The sequence below is a fragment of the Rattus norvegicus genome, chromosome 18 (genome assembly GCF_021556685.1).
Source record: "Rattus norvegicus strain SHRSP/BbbUtx chromosome 18, alternate assembly SHRSP_T2T, whole genome shotgun sequence".
Lineage (NCBI taxonomy): Eukaryota > Metazoa > Chordata > Mammalia > Rodentia > Muridae > Rattus > Rattus norvegicus.
Genome location: NC_141551.1, coordinates 37,352,210 through 37,367,481, shown reverse-complemented (window position 1 = coordinate 37,367,481; position 15,272 = coordinate 37,352,210). Strand labels below are relative to the sequence as shown.

Genomic DNA, 15,272 nt, shown 5'->3' with positions numbered 1-15,272 from the left:
GATGCCAGCCTGCCTCAAAGTGCCTAAAGTGAATGAATATCTATCTTCTGGAGGAGTAATTTTTTGTTTGTTTTTGTTTGTTTTGTTTTTTTTTGAGACTGTGTAGCTTTGGCTGCCCTGGAACTCACTCTGTAGACCAGGCTGGCCTCAAACACAGAGGTCTGCCTGCTTCTACCTTACAAGAGCTTGGATTATATGCATGAACAACCACCACCTGGCTATGAGAAATATTTTTAAATATGTATCTAAGTAAAATACATTATTTCAAGCATTCAGTGTCCTTGTTTTCTCTTATAAAAATTAATTACAGAGAGCAAATATAATGTATTCTTTAATAAGTTTAGTAAGGGACTTTTGAAAATATGCTGCTTAGCTTGTAATATTTGTTTTATTTGTGAGTTTTGTATATAAAATAACTTCTGATACTATCTCTGCATAAGTCATGATTTGATAACACCTAAAGAAATTAATTTCTAAAATACTTCTTTCAGATTTAAATAATTTAAGAGCAATAAATCTGCACATTTTGTTTTCTCCTCTCTGAGACAAGTTCTTGCCATGTAGCCAAGCTAGCTTTGAACCCTAAACTGTCCTATATCAATCTCCCCAATGCAGGGAACACAGGTATGCAGCACATCTGGTAAGTGTTGATATTTAAAGGCTTAGCACTTATTTTTATTGACACTATCATAGGAGAAACAGTTTATTCTTCCTTTAAAATGAATTTGACCAAAATCTATAATAAATTTTATTCTCTGTAAGATAAACCTAAAATTATATTGGAAACATTAATTTTAACACTAAAAATTACTTATATCTGCTTAGTCATCTCTTCCTTAAAACCAATTACCTCTATTATATGATCTACCAAAATTAGTAGCACTGGAACTGTTTGCCATGTTAATACTGAAAGGATGTAGGATGATGTCATTATGCAGGTGAAGGCAGGTACAAGGTAAAACAAGGCCTGTCATTGGACAAAAAGGAAGGATGGGTGGGAGAGAAGTTTTAGAGAAGAGGAGGAGACTGAGAGAACATGGAGGCGGATTCCTCTCTGAACGTTTACGGGTTGTTATGAATATTCTTAAGGTATGGATGTGTACAGGGCTTTGTCTGTATAGATGGGCAGTTATATATTTATCAACTGGATCAGAGGATATTGTGTTGTGTGTTCTTTCATGTGGTGATTTAACTGAATTCAAGAGAGTATGTGGTGGCTAGAGACACTAGGGTGCCATGGAATTGGGATGTGTATATCTGGTATGGTGGCAACTTGCCTTGGGAACTAGATAGGTAGAGGGATTGTTACCAGGCTCAGAGAGAAGCCATCAGCAGTGTGATATGGGATGGAGCAAAGCGGGTGAGACGCTTTGCTGACTGAGATGAAGATATCTGCCAGATATCTTGGGGCATTGTGGTACCAGACCTAGAGTGGGATAAAAGGCAGCTTTTTATTTTAACTTTACAGCAACAAAAGGAAACAAATGTTATCACTTATTTATCATAGAAGTTTATCTTTGCAAAGAGACCAGTAGTAAATATTGTAGACTTTGAGGCCTTTGCTGCAATTTATGAAATGCCATAATGGTATGAAAGAACCAACAGATAGCCAGGTAGGGATCTGCACTGTTGAATGAATGTTGTGGTGTTCACCCTGATTTATGTTGTTCTTGGTTGTTATGTATATGTCTGTGCATATGTGTGGGTGAGTGTGCATCTGGAAGCCACAGGTCCACAGCATACATTTTTTCCAATTGCTCTCCACTATAGTTTTTGAGACAGCTCTGGAGCTCACTGATTTGTCTCCATCTTCCTAGCATTGGGGATTGCAAGGACAAAGTGACGTGCTCACCCTTTTACTTAGGTGATGGGGACTGGAACTCTGGTTCTCACACTTAAAGAACTGAGCCATTCGCCCCAGCTCTAGTTCCCTGGATTTTGTTTTCCTTTGTTAATCAAGGTTCTCTTAATAAAAATCTTCAAAACATCTACTATACACTATCTATGAGGCATTAGATGATATCAATGAACAAGAGGAATACGACCCATCCCCACATATAGGAGGAAAACAGAAAATATATAATCATATTGCCACAATGTGACAAATTTTTACTGTAACTATTCGAACTCTTTACTTTCATAGTAGTAGTTAGTTTTTGTTTAATTTGCTGGAACACCAAAATATATCTCACATACTAAATCTAAGCTAAAATAGTTTAGTAAAAACAACATACATTGCGTTAAATTTATCTATAAATTTTCCCATAAATGAATTCTTTTAGTCTTTATTAAGTACAAATATAACATCTTTATACATACCTCTTTCACCTTACCAGAATCTATAACAAAGACAACATCATTGACAGTGATGCTTGTTTCAGCAATATTGGTGGAAAGGATCTGCAATGGAATATTATTTTATGATTAGCATGAAAATAGAATAAGAAATTAAAACAGAACATAAAGGATCTTATGATGCTTACTATTTTTCGGACACCTGCAGGTGGATTTTTTAATACCTTCTTTTGATCAGATGTCTGCATATTTGAATGAAGCATAAAGACTTGATATCTGTTTACAATTAAAAAGAAAAAATGTACTGTAGTACCTGTCTGTGAGTATAAGGAACAAGTACGAGTCTTTATCTATGTGTATTTTACCTATGTGTATTGTCAGCAAAACGCTTGTCATCAAAGAGGATGCGATCCCTCAAACCAACAATTTCATCATATCCAGGTAGAAAAATTAATATTGCACCTTGGAGAAAAACATTTTTAATATTTAGTCTTATGAAATCAAACACAATCAACAAAACTACTCATAAAGAATAATATGATGTGGTTTTAGATATTGATATAGGATTATAAAAGAATCACTATTTGCATATGACTATCAACAGAATTACAGAAAAATTTTTACAACCAAACACTAATTTTTCAATAGAGTTTCCTCCAGTTCTTTCAAACAGTACTCACCAGCATCACAACTATGGCAGATATTATATAGAAGATGCATGATCAAATCCAAGTCTACCTTTTCATCATCAAAACTATGATGGTAAGCTTTCAACAGCTCTCTGTCTTCTGCACTGAGGTCATTTCCATTGGTTTGAACCAAGGAACTTTCGTCTAGATTTCCAAATTCCAATGAAGCACTAAGAAAAATACCAAATTAGTTTCTATTGAAAAAAGTAAGACTTAAGACCAAGGTTTCTCATTATTCCCAATGAATTCCCAATATACACTAGGGATGTTGCCACTTCATGTATTATCTATAGTCAATTTGTGTGTTGATTGTAAGCATATTATTCAATTAAACTTAAGAAGTACTTTTAGAAAAATTATAAACTGAAGGTACTTTATTAAAAAATACAAAAATGGCCTATAAATATATCAAGATGCTTAACATGAATTGTCACTAAGGAAATATAATCCCAAACTATAAAAGTGCCATTCCACAACTAAAAGGCTAACATCAAAAAGGCAGTTAAGTTATATGGATGGTACAGAAATACTAAAACACTCCTAGAAAAAATGTAGACTGATACAGAAATTTTGGAATACTGGCAGTTCTCCAAATGATAAACACAGTGTTTACCACATCGCCTAGCAATTTCATCCCTGGGTACAGATGGAAGAGAAATGGAAATAGATGAATAAATGGATGGATGGATGGATGGATGGATGGATGGATAAATAGATGGGTGGATGGATGGGTGGATGGATAGATGAATGGATAGACAGGGTTAGATATCTATATTAACTGTCAATTTAAATATTTGTGTTCCTATTTATAGTAGTCAAGAATGAAAATAACCCAAATATTCATAAACTGACAAACCATGGCATATCAACAGAAGGGTCTATTGGTTGGAAATAAAACACATAAACTTTGAAATTTGTGAAATTAAAGAGAAAAGCTACAAGACTACATATCATATTGCTCTATTTACACACACTGCACAGAACAGACTAAGTTACAGAAAGAGGAAATAAACTAGTGGCTAGCCTAAGAACTAGGAAAGTTAGGTGGGAAAGTTTTGTGTGTAATTAAAATGCTCTACTATTGACTGTGGTGACTCTGAACACTTAAAAAATAGTCACTAACTGTGAATTAAGGCACAGGCAATATTTCAATAAATTTTATAAAATGAAGTTTTTTTATGGTCTTGAATAAAGTGCCTTTGCTACATTTTAACCTCAAACTCCATTATTTAAGTTTTTTGAGAATTTTTTTTTTTTTTGTTCTTTTTTTCGGAGCTGGGGACCGAACCCAGGGCCTTGCGCTTCCTAGGCAAGCGCTCTACCACTGAGCTAAATCCCCAACCCCTTTTGAGAATTTTTAATGTAGGAAATATAGCTATATGAGTTTTTAAATAGGATAAAATAAAATACAAGCCATCAATGTATTACAAAATACATTAAAATCTACTTTAGTATCTAAAAAATCTGTGAAATTTATCTAAATAGCTGACTAAAATTATCTAAAATTTCTAATGAAAGATAATTTGGGACCAGAGACATAGATCTATGAAAGAATGTTCATATAGCATGTTCATGTCCTGGGTCCAATCTTCAGACAGACAGACACACACACACATACAGACACACACACTCCCTGAGGGAAATACACCCATATTGCACTGGTGGTTTTTCTTGTTTTGTTTGTTAGTCAAAATAATATATGCAGTATTAATAAGAAAAATAAGTTCATGAAAATTTAATTAAAACCCACAGTCACATGATCCAGGTCCCTTTTCAATATTTTTAGCCATTTCTTTTTATTTACTGCCATATATCTGCTACTATATTTCAATGTATGGTCTGTACCTTTTATTAAACCCATTTTCGGTTTGATAACTTATCCCCACTTCCCAGTGTACCCAGTAACCTGATGGTCAAAGTTTAAGCCTAAAGTCTCTATAGCTTGATTGCTAATGAACCTCCCATTCCTGCCAAAGAGGAAGAAACATCATGTGGGTACAGGAGATGGTCTGGCATGCTATAAACATATCAAAGAGAACATATTTTAGCCCTTTGTCCTTAAAAGGTCATGGAACAAGTATATACAGAGTTCTGACACTAAAATGAGCTTGTTTCTCACTGGTACTGTGAGTTGCCTTAGCTTTGCTAAGTTAGTTATTTCTAATCAGCATGAAATACCTACTATATCAAAACATATTAAGAAAATCCATCAGCTACTTCATGTCCTCTCTGCTTGTTGGTTTCAAACTTCCATTTTTTTCAAGATCTATTTTTATTTATGTGTATATGTATGGTGTGTGCTTGGAGGCCAGTGAGAGCATCAAACACCTTGGAGCTAGAATTATAAAAAGTCTTGAGTCCCCTTATATGAGTGCTGAAATCTGTAGGAAGCACTCTTAACCACTGAGTTATCTACATGAGCCCCAAAATGTTCATACTTTAAAAAAAAAAAAATCACCATTCTAGTGAAGTGTAGGTGAAATACAGAGACAAACATACATTTGAATCTACCATGTCTTGGATGTGTGTATATATGTGTTTATGGATTTATGCACGATCACCTGTGTATAGGTGTTCATGTGCATGTGAGCATTATGTATGGAAGCCAGGGGTCAACCTCATTTTTCATTTCTTAGATATCATCCCCATTTTTTTGAATCGGGGTCTCTTCCTGGGGCATGGAGCTTGCCCAGTAAACAGTAGGTTGGGTAGTCAGGGAGTTCCATTCATCTTCCTGTCTCCATCTCTCTAGTACTGAGACTACAAAAATGTACCATCACATGGGCTTTTATGTGGGCTCTGGAGACCAAAGTTAGGTCCTCCTGCTTGCTCAGTGAGCACATTACTGACTGACCTACCTGCCCATTCTCCATATACAATGTTTAAGTGGAAATATCCTTTCCAAATTTCCAAAGAAATTTTTAAATAAGGTAAATTTAATAGAATATATCTTATTAACAATCTGAAGAAAATTATTTTACCATTACAAAAGTAAATCTCCAGGTAAAAAAGTATAAGTGCCTTGCCTTTTATAGACTCTGATTTACTTGGCTTAGATTTTTTTATAAGGTAGAATTAATTTTAAATAATGTAAGGTTTTACCTGTAAGATTCTAGAAGATCCACAATTTCAGTCTGTCCAAAGTGCTTAGCCCAATCTAAAGCCATCCTGCAAATTTCAAAGATATCAGACTGAGAAATAATTTGTTTTCAAATTACGTAACTAGTCACTCAAAATTATTTAGTCAGTTGTGCAATCAGTTACTATATAAGAGATTATAAAATAAGGACAATCATAAGAAAATTTCAAAGGTATGTGAAACTACATCATGATATACAAAGAATGGATACAATCTAAAATTACCAGCCATTTGATGCTTTACTGTGTACATTGGCTCCCATACTAATTAATTGCTCTACTTGGCTCGTAAAACCCCGTCCTGCCGCAACCATCAGAGCTGTTGCACTGGTCTCACTATGCCTATAATCAACTAAAAGAAGAAAAAGATATGTTAAATGTTCAAATATCAAAGACTTCCATTGTTTTAGTTAAGTAGTAGAACTGACTATCACAATTAATCTATGACTGGTTCCTTCATTTTAAATGACAGCGACATTATATAACTTTCAACTCTCCCATTCACAAAGAAATCCGAGATGTTCTGGCATAAACAGGGTAGAATAAAGTCTATCTTTGGAAGAATATGAAGACATTATTTAAAGTTTCTTAATTATATAATTAAGAAAAAAAGAAAGCTATTGGCTTGCAGAACCCTTCAATGCTTTTTATCTACATATTGCCATGTTTACTAGATAACAGGATATAGAATTTAAAAAATTAATTAATAAATTAATTAACTGCTTTATTAATATTTTAAAGCAATGTAGTAGACAAAGCGATAAACCAACAATAGGTTGAATTAATAAACATATAAATATAGTAATTTTAACTGCCAGCAGTGGTGTCATTGCTCACATTTAATCCCCCAACTAAGGAAGCAGGGGCAGGAAAACACTGAGTTAGAGGACAGTCTGGTCTACAGAGTGAGTTCCAGGACAACCAGAGCTATACAGCAAACCCCTGTCTCAATAGATAGATAGATAGACAGACAGACAGACAGACAGACAGACAGATCGTAATTTTAAAAAGAATAGAAGCTTTTAGGTCAACAGACCTAGTATATCCTAAGGTGTTCACTAAGAAAATAAGCTCAGAACCAGAGAGTATGTGTTTAAATTTTTTTACATTTATTTACTAATTTGAGGAACACATGACATGGCATCTGTGAGGGCAGAGAATAACCTGAGAGGAGTCTGTTCTCTCTTTCCCCTACATAGAATCTGAGAATCAAAAATCATATCCTTGGGCTTTACAGTAAGCCTTTATTCCCACTGTGCAATCTCCCCAGTCCCAGCTATATTTCTTGAGAAGGTTTATAAGTTAATTTACATTCAAAAGTGATGCAAACCAGGGAAATTAGGGACTAGATAGGTATCAAAATAAAGTAAGTATGGTTGGTTGAGAAAACCTTAAAAGGGAAAACTAACTTCACAGTTTAGAAATAGAAAGTCTTTCAGATATAAACACACACTAAATCTCTTGGCACATCAGAAGCAGAAAGAGACAGATGGTATATATTAGCATATTAATGGACAATTAAAACAATACAAAGTTAAAAATCACCCTCATATAAGAATGTTGCAAGGTATGGTGGTGGTATCCACATTTAACTACAGCACTTAGGCAGCTGAGGCAGGAAGATCGTGAGTATAAGGTTGGGCTGATTTACACAGCCAAATCCTCTCCAATAAGCAAACAAACAAACCCACAAGAAAAAAGAAGAAAGGAAAGGAGAGAGGCAAGGAGCTTCCTGTCACTTTCCATATCAGACATTACCATCTGATAAAAATGCTTAAAAGTAGCATTATTGAACAAGCATGTAAGCACTTATTATGATCCTTGGGACCAAGAGGTGAGTAAAACTGACCAAATTCTGCCTTCACAGAGTTTGCATTCTAGTGTAAGATGGGTAGTGAACAATAATAATAAATTACAAATGATTAAAACCATTAAAAATTAACAAAGTAGAGTAACAAAATAGTAAGCAAAGGATACGGTTTTATTAACCAAAGAAGCCTCTATGAGAGGCAATAACTAACCAAAGGCCTAGAAGGCAGGGTCAGTGAAATGGCTTAGCAAGGAAAGGCGATTGCCCACCAGGCTTGACCTGAAAACTAGGCATATCCCAGAACCCACAGAGAGGAAAGACAAACAAATCCTACTTGTTTTTCACCTTCAAAAATTGGCCATAGCATGTGTGCACCCAAATACACACATTTGGCAGTAAGAACACAGCAGGACAGGAAGCAGGGATGGGCCATAAAAGACTGAAGGCTCACCCAGTGTTAACTTCCTCTAACAAGGTTCTATTTCCAAAAGATTCCACAACTTCCCCAGCAGTGCCACAGGCAAGGACCAAATATTCAAACGCATGTGCCTACAGTAAACATTTCAAATTTAAAGCCCCAATAGTCCCAATTATGTAAAGGACTTTGAGGGTTTTTTTTCTTCACAGTATTATCAGACGCAATTGAAAACTACTAGGCCAATGGTGCTGCCCACAGTGGGCCTGGGTCTTGTTACACCAATTCCGGCAATCCTCCCACAGACCAACCCAATGCAGATAATCACTCATTGAGAATCTCTTTCCAAGGTGATTTAAGATTAGGTCAAACTAACAAAGCTAACCATCATAGCCATTGATAGACAGCCATTAATGATTAACATCTAAAAAATAAATGTAAACAGAAATAATAAAATGAAGGTCCGTGTACTTGAAGATGGGGGTTGGGGGTACTTTCTGCCAGAAAAATCTAAAATTAATAGATTAAAAAATTTTTTTTCTCCTAAGAAAAAAAAGGAAATTTCCTGAGGAGCCTGAGGCTGCTGCTAGCTGTACAAAGTGCAGCACAAAGAAAAAGAAAAAGTCCCAGAAGGCGCAGGAAGATTAGAACGTACTTGCTTGTTGGGAGGGGCATACGTTATGGTGGCAGTTCCCGCCCATGATAAACCCCAATAAAAAACACAAAACCAGGAAAAAAAAAAATTTTAAAAGCCAAGTGGAAACATCAGAAGCTAAAGAAAGTGTTTAAAAAAACAGAATCGTTAATAATTTTAACACTACCTAGAAACCTACAGAATTATATCTGTTCATATCTGGTTGCCAATATCCATTAAAATCAACTAGTAAAACAAGGATAACTCATTAATGAAGACATATCCCATGACATAATTTGTTAGTGGATGTAGATCAGAACCTGAGTCCATACACTTAAATGAAAAAAAAATTCATCATTTACTAAATGACTCCAGGAATCCCAAAGTTATTACCCATTTTTCATCCATTTCTTTTTCAATCACAAACCTCGTTGAGATACTTTTTTCTGCAGCACAGGGTCAATGACCAGATTAATATAGATACATACAACACAAATTTATAAAAGCATTTTGGTAAATAACTGTTGTATCTGGGGGAGTTTAGGAAATCTCTCTGAAGATACTAACAAAATTTTAAACAATATAAAGCCTTCCAAAATAAAATCAATGACAGTAAATAAAATGCGCCATACATACTTTTTAAAGATTGTATTTGTACCACAAATAATGGCAAGGGAAAATAAACTTACCACTAACATTTTCAGTTAAAATAAGATGAAAGACCTGAGCAAAAGCATCGACATCTTTATGTAGCCATATGTCAGAAAGGCAGGCATCCATTTCCTTGATTAACCATGGTTCAAGGCAATTCACATCTTTTTCTGTCTTTTAAAAACAAAAAAGCAAAGATTATAAATTATTTAATTGCTTAATATCTGTTTGCTGCTGAGGTGCCCTTCCCATAAACAGTGCTGGAGAGCTTGCTCTGGTGATGTGGATAAGGGGAGCCGACTGCTGCCAGGCTCAGCTACCACCCAAGCCAGGTCCACCCAAAATCTGTGTCCTCTAAGAACAGTGAGACTGCAGGATCGCCATGACACAGGGCAACAACAGAAAAACTGAGAAGAGTCCCGAGGAGATGCAACATTGATAGTGTCACAGAACCCAGAGATCTCAAACCAGACCAACCAAGATGTGTAGACAGAGGGATAAACTGTGGGACATTATGTGAGATAGCTTACACATTGAGATGTTTCCTGTGCTTTATTTTTTCTTGTTGTTGGCGTGCGTGTGTGTGTGTGTGTGTGTGTGTGTGTGTGTGTGTGTGTATGCATGTATGTATTGGTTTGTTTTGTTTTTTGCAGGAGAGATTGCAAGGGTGAAAGACAGATATGAGGGAACCCCTGGGACTGGGGTACAACATGATGTAAAACAAAGAATCAATAAAAAATTAAAAAAAATATATTTGCTGCAAAGAAAATAAAATGCCTACAATCATCAGAGGAACTAGATAACATATAGCATACATATGCTATCACTAATTTCATCTTTCAAACATTATCTTTCATAATACTGAATTACAATCATCTTTTATCTGAAAATGAGCTTGTCGACAAAGAACCATGATCCAGCCACAAGAACTAATTAATTGTTTAGTGGTAAGTAGCACAGGTTTCTTTTCCAGCTACTTCAGAGAAAACATTACCCTAGAACTTCTTAACACTAAACCGGTTTTGCTTTGTATCAAGCACATTTATAATCCCAGCAACTGAAGAAGTTGAGGCAGAAGAATAAAAGTTTCCTTGTATTGGCTACCCCATGCTACATCGCACGTTCCAGACAACTTGGGCTGTCTCAAAAGCCCAAAAGAATTTCTTTTCTTACCCCTACCCCTACCCCTACCCCTACCCCTACCCCTACCCCTACCCCTACCCCTACCCCTACCCCTACCCCTACCCCTACCCCTCAAAGCAGCACTGCTGGCAGGGAAACAGATTCCACCAAGCTTTAGAGATTTCTCCTATGTATAGTGTCCAATGTGGTTCTTAAAAACACAAGTTTACACAGTCAAATTCGTGGCCTGGAGAGACTGCTCAGCCATTAAAGACTAGGCTCATAGTCAAAATGTCAAAATGATGATTGCTAACTCAAATGGATCTTCCCTACAGTAAACAATTTTAAAACATCCTTCAGAAGCCTCTTTTAAAACTCAAGTATAATTCTTCTGGATATATCAGAATTAAAATACTAGTATAGAATGTTAAGCACTGTCTATCTTCTCATAAAAAAAAAAAAAAAGCACTAAATTTGGGACTGAAGAGACAGTTCAGCAGTTAGGAGCACTTGCAGCTTTTACAGAGGACCCAAGTCCGGTTCCCAGCAGCACTTACATGGTGGAGCATAATCACCCATAACTCCAGTTCCAGAGGATCCCATTCCCTGCCTCTGAAGGTATCTACACCAATGTGCACACAAATGCATGCAGGCAAAACATTCTTACATATGAAGTAAAAAGAAATAAATCTTTTTTTAAAATAGCTAAAATATGTTTCTAAAGACTAAGTTAGGGATCATAAGTATAGCTTAGTAGTGCTTACATGGCCCTAGATTTACTCTCCAACCCTCTAAAAAATGAAGAATTAGGTTATTCTGAAAATATGTTATAGTCTAAAACAAAGAAATTTATCCTCTAGTAACAAAATAAAAAGTACTATTACTTCATTAAAGTTGTTTAACCTACAAAATTTTTACTCAAAATATCATTATGAACCAGTAACATCTTACCAGCTGACTGAAGACAGCATCACCTCCATCATCCAATAAGTCATACTCCTCAGACACACTAGCAACAGCTCTCTGTCTCTGAGATTCAGGCTTGAAAGTATTCTCTTGAGCTGAGTACCATTCTGTGAGGGTGGTCTGTTGCTTTTCCTCTAAATTAGAAAAGAAAAAATAAATAAGTATTTGGCCCTTTCCTTTTGATAACGTATTCCTTTTGCTTAAACAAATAAACCTAAGTGAATGTTGTATCACTTAAAAGTGGGCTTTACGTTGGAGTCGCTTTTAAAAATTACAGTGAGTCTTTGATAAAGTTGTTGTAATATAATAAAGCTACATAAAAACATTCATTCTTCTATCAGTAAAGATTTGGCTTCTAACCCAGAAATTCAGAAACAACATCTTTACCTGTGCTGTATCTACTATATAAATTATTGACTAATACAGCACTTTGTATTAAATTATTTATTAAACTTATATCATCATGTCAACTGTTTGACATATAAAAATCAGAAGTTCCAAACATTTTAACATCTACAAGTTTCATAATTTACATATCAGACACAATGAACTTTTGCAGTGATACAGGGAATTGTTAATTACATATTCAAGTGGAAGATCAAGAATTTTGTGCCTATGATCATACATAGTAAAAAAAGAAATAAGACTACAAAAAGTATACTATAAAAGGAATATAAACTTCAGATAATTCATACACTGAAACACAGAGTGCCACTGTAAGAACTTCTTAAGGCAAGTATTGATAAAATGGAAATAAAAACACAACCCTATAATAATACTGATTTGTAAATCTTTCTGGGAATAGAAAACATGCTGCAATTCTAGCATTTAGTAGGCAGAGGGAAAAGATTAACCAAGTTTCAGGCCTATGTGAGCTATAAAGTGAGATTATGTCTCGGAAAATAAATTGTAAAACTTGGAAAGAAAACCAAGCCTGCCGTCATCATTTAGAGAATCCTTTGACCCTTCCCATCCATTTCTTAATTCTACCCACTGAGGTAAGCTGTGTAGAGACAGCATACATTTCACTGCTTTCTTAAATCACTATGATTCAAGATTCAGACTCACTTAACCTCAATCCCAGCATGCATCCCAGCATCCCAATTCTGTGATCTCTCTTGGCACAACATGCTTATGGTGCATAGGCATACATGTGAGCAAAACACTCACACATTTAATAACAATAAACAAATCTTTCTTTAAAAAGTGTATTTGGGACAAAAATTATCACATAATTTTACCTAATTATATGCAAGAGAATATATGTTCAAGTGTACTAGTTCTTTTGTAAGCTTAAGATAGTAAAGGTGAACTTATAATCTTACACAGAAATAATTTAATAATTATCAATAGCAAATTCTTAAGAAAAAAAAAACCCTACCTCGTTGCTTTTCCTTTTTGTACTTTAACATTTCTTTGTTTGTATATCCGGTAGTTCTTAAAATATCTTCCAGAAACATTTCTTTTACTTCAAATGGTCTTCCCTGTACTAAAGAATAAGAATTTTTAAATATCTAATTTGCATCCTATAGATAATTCACAAAACAGAATTCCTACATTTAATGAAGCATCTTGTACTATGCAAAAGTTGTTCCAAATCTCTAGTGGCTCTCCTGATGCTTCCTGTTAACTGTAACTTTTCTCTCTATAGACAGCAATCTAGAATGGACAACTGGCTTCCTAGTCTAGACAAGTGCTCACATGCTTTCCCCTACTGCTTACTACCTACTTGCCATGAGCCTGCCATCACATGAAGGGCCAGGAATACGCTCTCTTACTCCCCTCTTACCACCTCTTGCTCTTTGTTCTTCACTGCTCTTGCCCCCTTTCCCATCCCCCCACCCCCCATGTGCCCATGGCCAGCTGCCTTTCCACTCCTCTACTCTTCCTTTCTTATTAAACCTCTCCACATGGAAAAAGGAAAAAACAAACAAACAAAAAAAAAAAAAACAGGAATACTGTGCTAAGTACAAATAGCAGTACTTCCTACTTCTGTGAGGCAGGGAGGACTAGCAACATGAAAAGAGAATGGAAAAAGAATGCTGTGCAAAATCTAATGAAAAAGTCCTATAAGAAAGAAGTACAGGATGTTGTGACAGTTTACCAAAGAGTGACCACAACAAGAAAATATTTTTACTGATTCATGAAGGAGGAGGCAAAACAACTGGCTTCACAGAAAGTAAGTAGTATATGAAGAAAATAAAACATACACAAAGTCACTAGAGTGGAACCAAAATGAGGCTGTTTTCAAGAAACTAAAAGGCAAGCAGAAAAATAAGAGAGAAGTTGAAGACAGAGAAATGAATGAAGTCATATTAAGGAGCTGTGTCCTGAAATAAAGGTCATTGAAGACTTGGTGTTCAACATCAACAAAATTTTACTTCACAAAGAATCATAATGGCAATAATTTGAAAAATTAATTTTAAAAAACCAGAATAAAACCATACCAGGCAACAACATGTATAGTAGGTCAGGTAATACATGAAGTCAGGTTAAATAATAATGATAATGAAGATTTAAGATATCTAAAAACCTAGATAGATTATTGAAACAGGAAAATGAAGAGAAATCATAATTACATCTGTTATGAAAATAATTTTTTTAAGTTGGCTTGCCCAACAAGAGTATTTCTTTGAAAATCAAGGAAAGCTAAAGAGAAATAAGTTGACCCGTGAAAGCTGACATTTCCTTTCACACTATCAAAGGTGAGAAGTCAAATCTGACTTTCAGTTAGCACAGGTATCAACTGTATGTGCTCAATCATCCAAGGAAATGCTACTACCACACAAATGTACAACTTTGAGATTTAAATAACTTTAGGTATCACCCAAAATATGCAAGACAAAAAGAAACCAAAATTTATACACTAAATATCCAGCTTTGGACATATTAGAAGTGATGTCTATAAATTTTACATCCAAAACTCTGGAGAATAATCATTAGTACACAACAGAAAATAGAAGCCACGAGCATTGGGGTGGGGGAGGGGGCAATTAAATGTGCATCTGTCATAGCTAGTAGAGTTGTAAAAAAAAAAAAACAGAAAGAAAATAAGAATGAATAGAAACAGACAGGAAAGAGATTAAGGGAACAAAGGCATATATATATATACATATATATAGATATGTATGTATGTATGTGTGTATATATATCAGTACATGCAAATGAAAAGAAGCCCAGGGAGAAAACACAATAATGTAGAAGACTCAAGAAGCAATGATCCCAATCAGAGATCTGAGAATTCACACACACACAAAAACCATGAGATGTCATAGAATATATATATAAAACTTTTGCCTAAAAACTAAATATTGGGCTTAGTAATTAAATTACTGCCAAAATAATATTGCTAAAAATTCCTAAATGGTGTTCCACGTTAGATAGGAGAGAATCAATTCCCATAAGCTGCCCTATGAACTGCTCTCAAGTACTACAGCATCTGTGTGTGCGTGCATGTATGCACGTGTGCACACACGTGCACACACACACGTACACACACACAGATACAAAAATGAATAAAATTATTTTTCAATAAAAATGTTAAGTGAACAG

At 35.1% G+C, this 15,272-nt stretch overlaps 1 protein-coding gene across 3 annotated transcripts in view; it reads right to left on the bottom strand.

Moving 5' to 3' along the window:
• Ythdc2 (YTH N6-methyladenosine RNA binding protein C2) overlaps positions 1–15,272 on the bottom strand; it is a 65,266-nt gene that overhangs the window by 36,527 nt on the left and 13,467 nt on the right. For 2 of the 3 annotated variants that reach the window (NM_001427202.1, XM_087592839.1), the window contains 9 exons: positions 13,102–13,209; positions 11,706–11,854; positions 9,671–9,806; positions 6,348–6,474; positions 6,087–6,152; positions 2,976–3,154; positions 2,661–2,757; positions 2,484–2,571; positions 2,320–2,400 (listed from right to left, as the gene is read on the bottom strand). In NM_001427202.1, coding sequence (NP_001414131.1) covers positions 2,320–2,400; positions 2,484–2,571; positions 2,661–2,757; positions 2,976–3,154; positions 6,087–6,152; positions 6,348–6,474; positions 9,671–9,806; positions 11,706–11,854; positions 13,102–13,209 — 1,031 coding nt within the window. Of the gene's footprint in view, positions 1–2,319; positions 2,401–2,483; positions 2,572–2,660; positions 2,758–2,975; positions 3,155–6,086; positions 6,153–6,347; positions 6,475–9,670; positions 9,807–11,705; positions 11,855–13,101; positions 13,210–15,272 lie in introns of those variants that run through there. The other variant, XM_087592840.1, reaches the window with a different exon arrangement.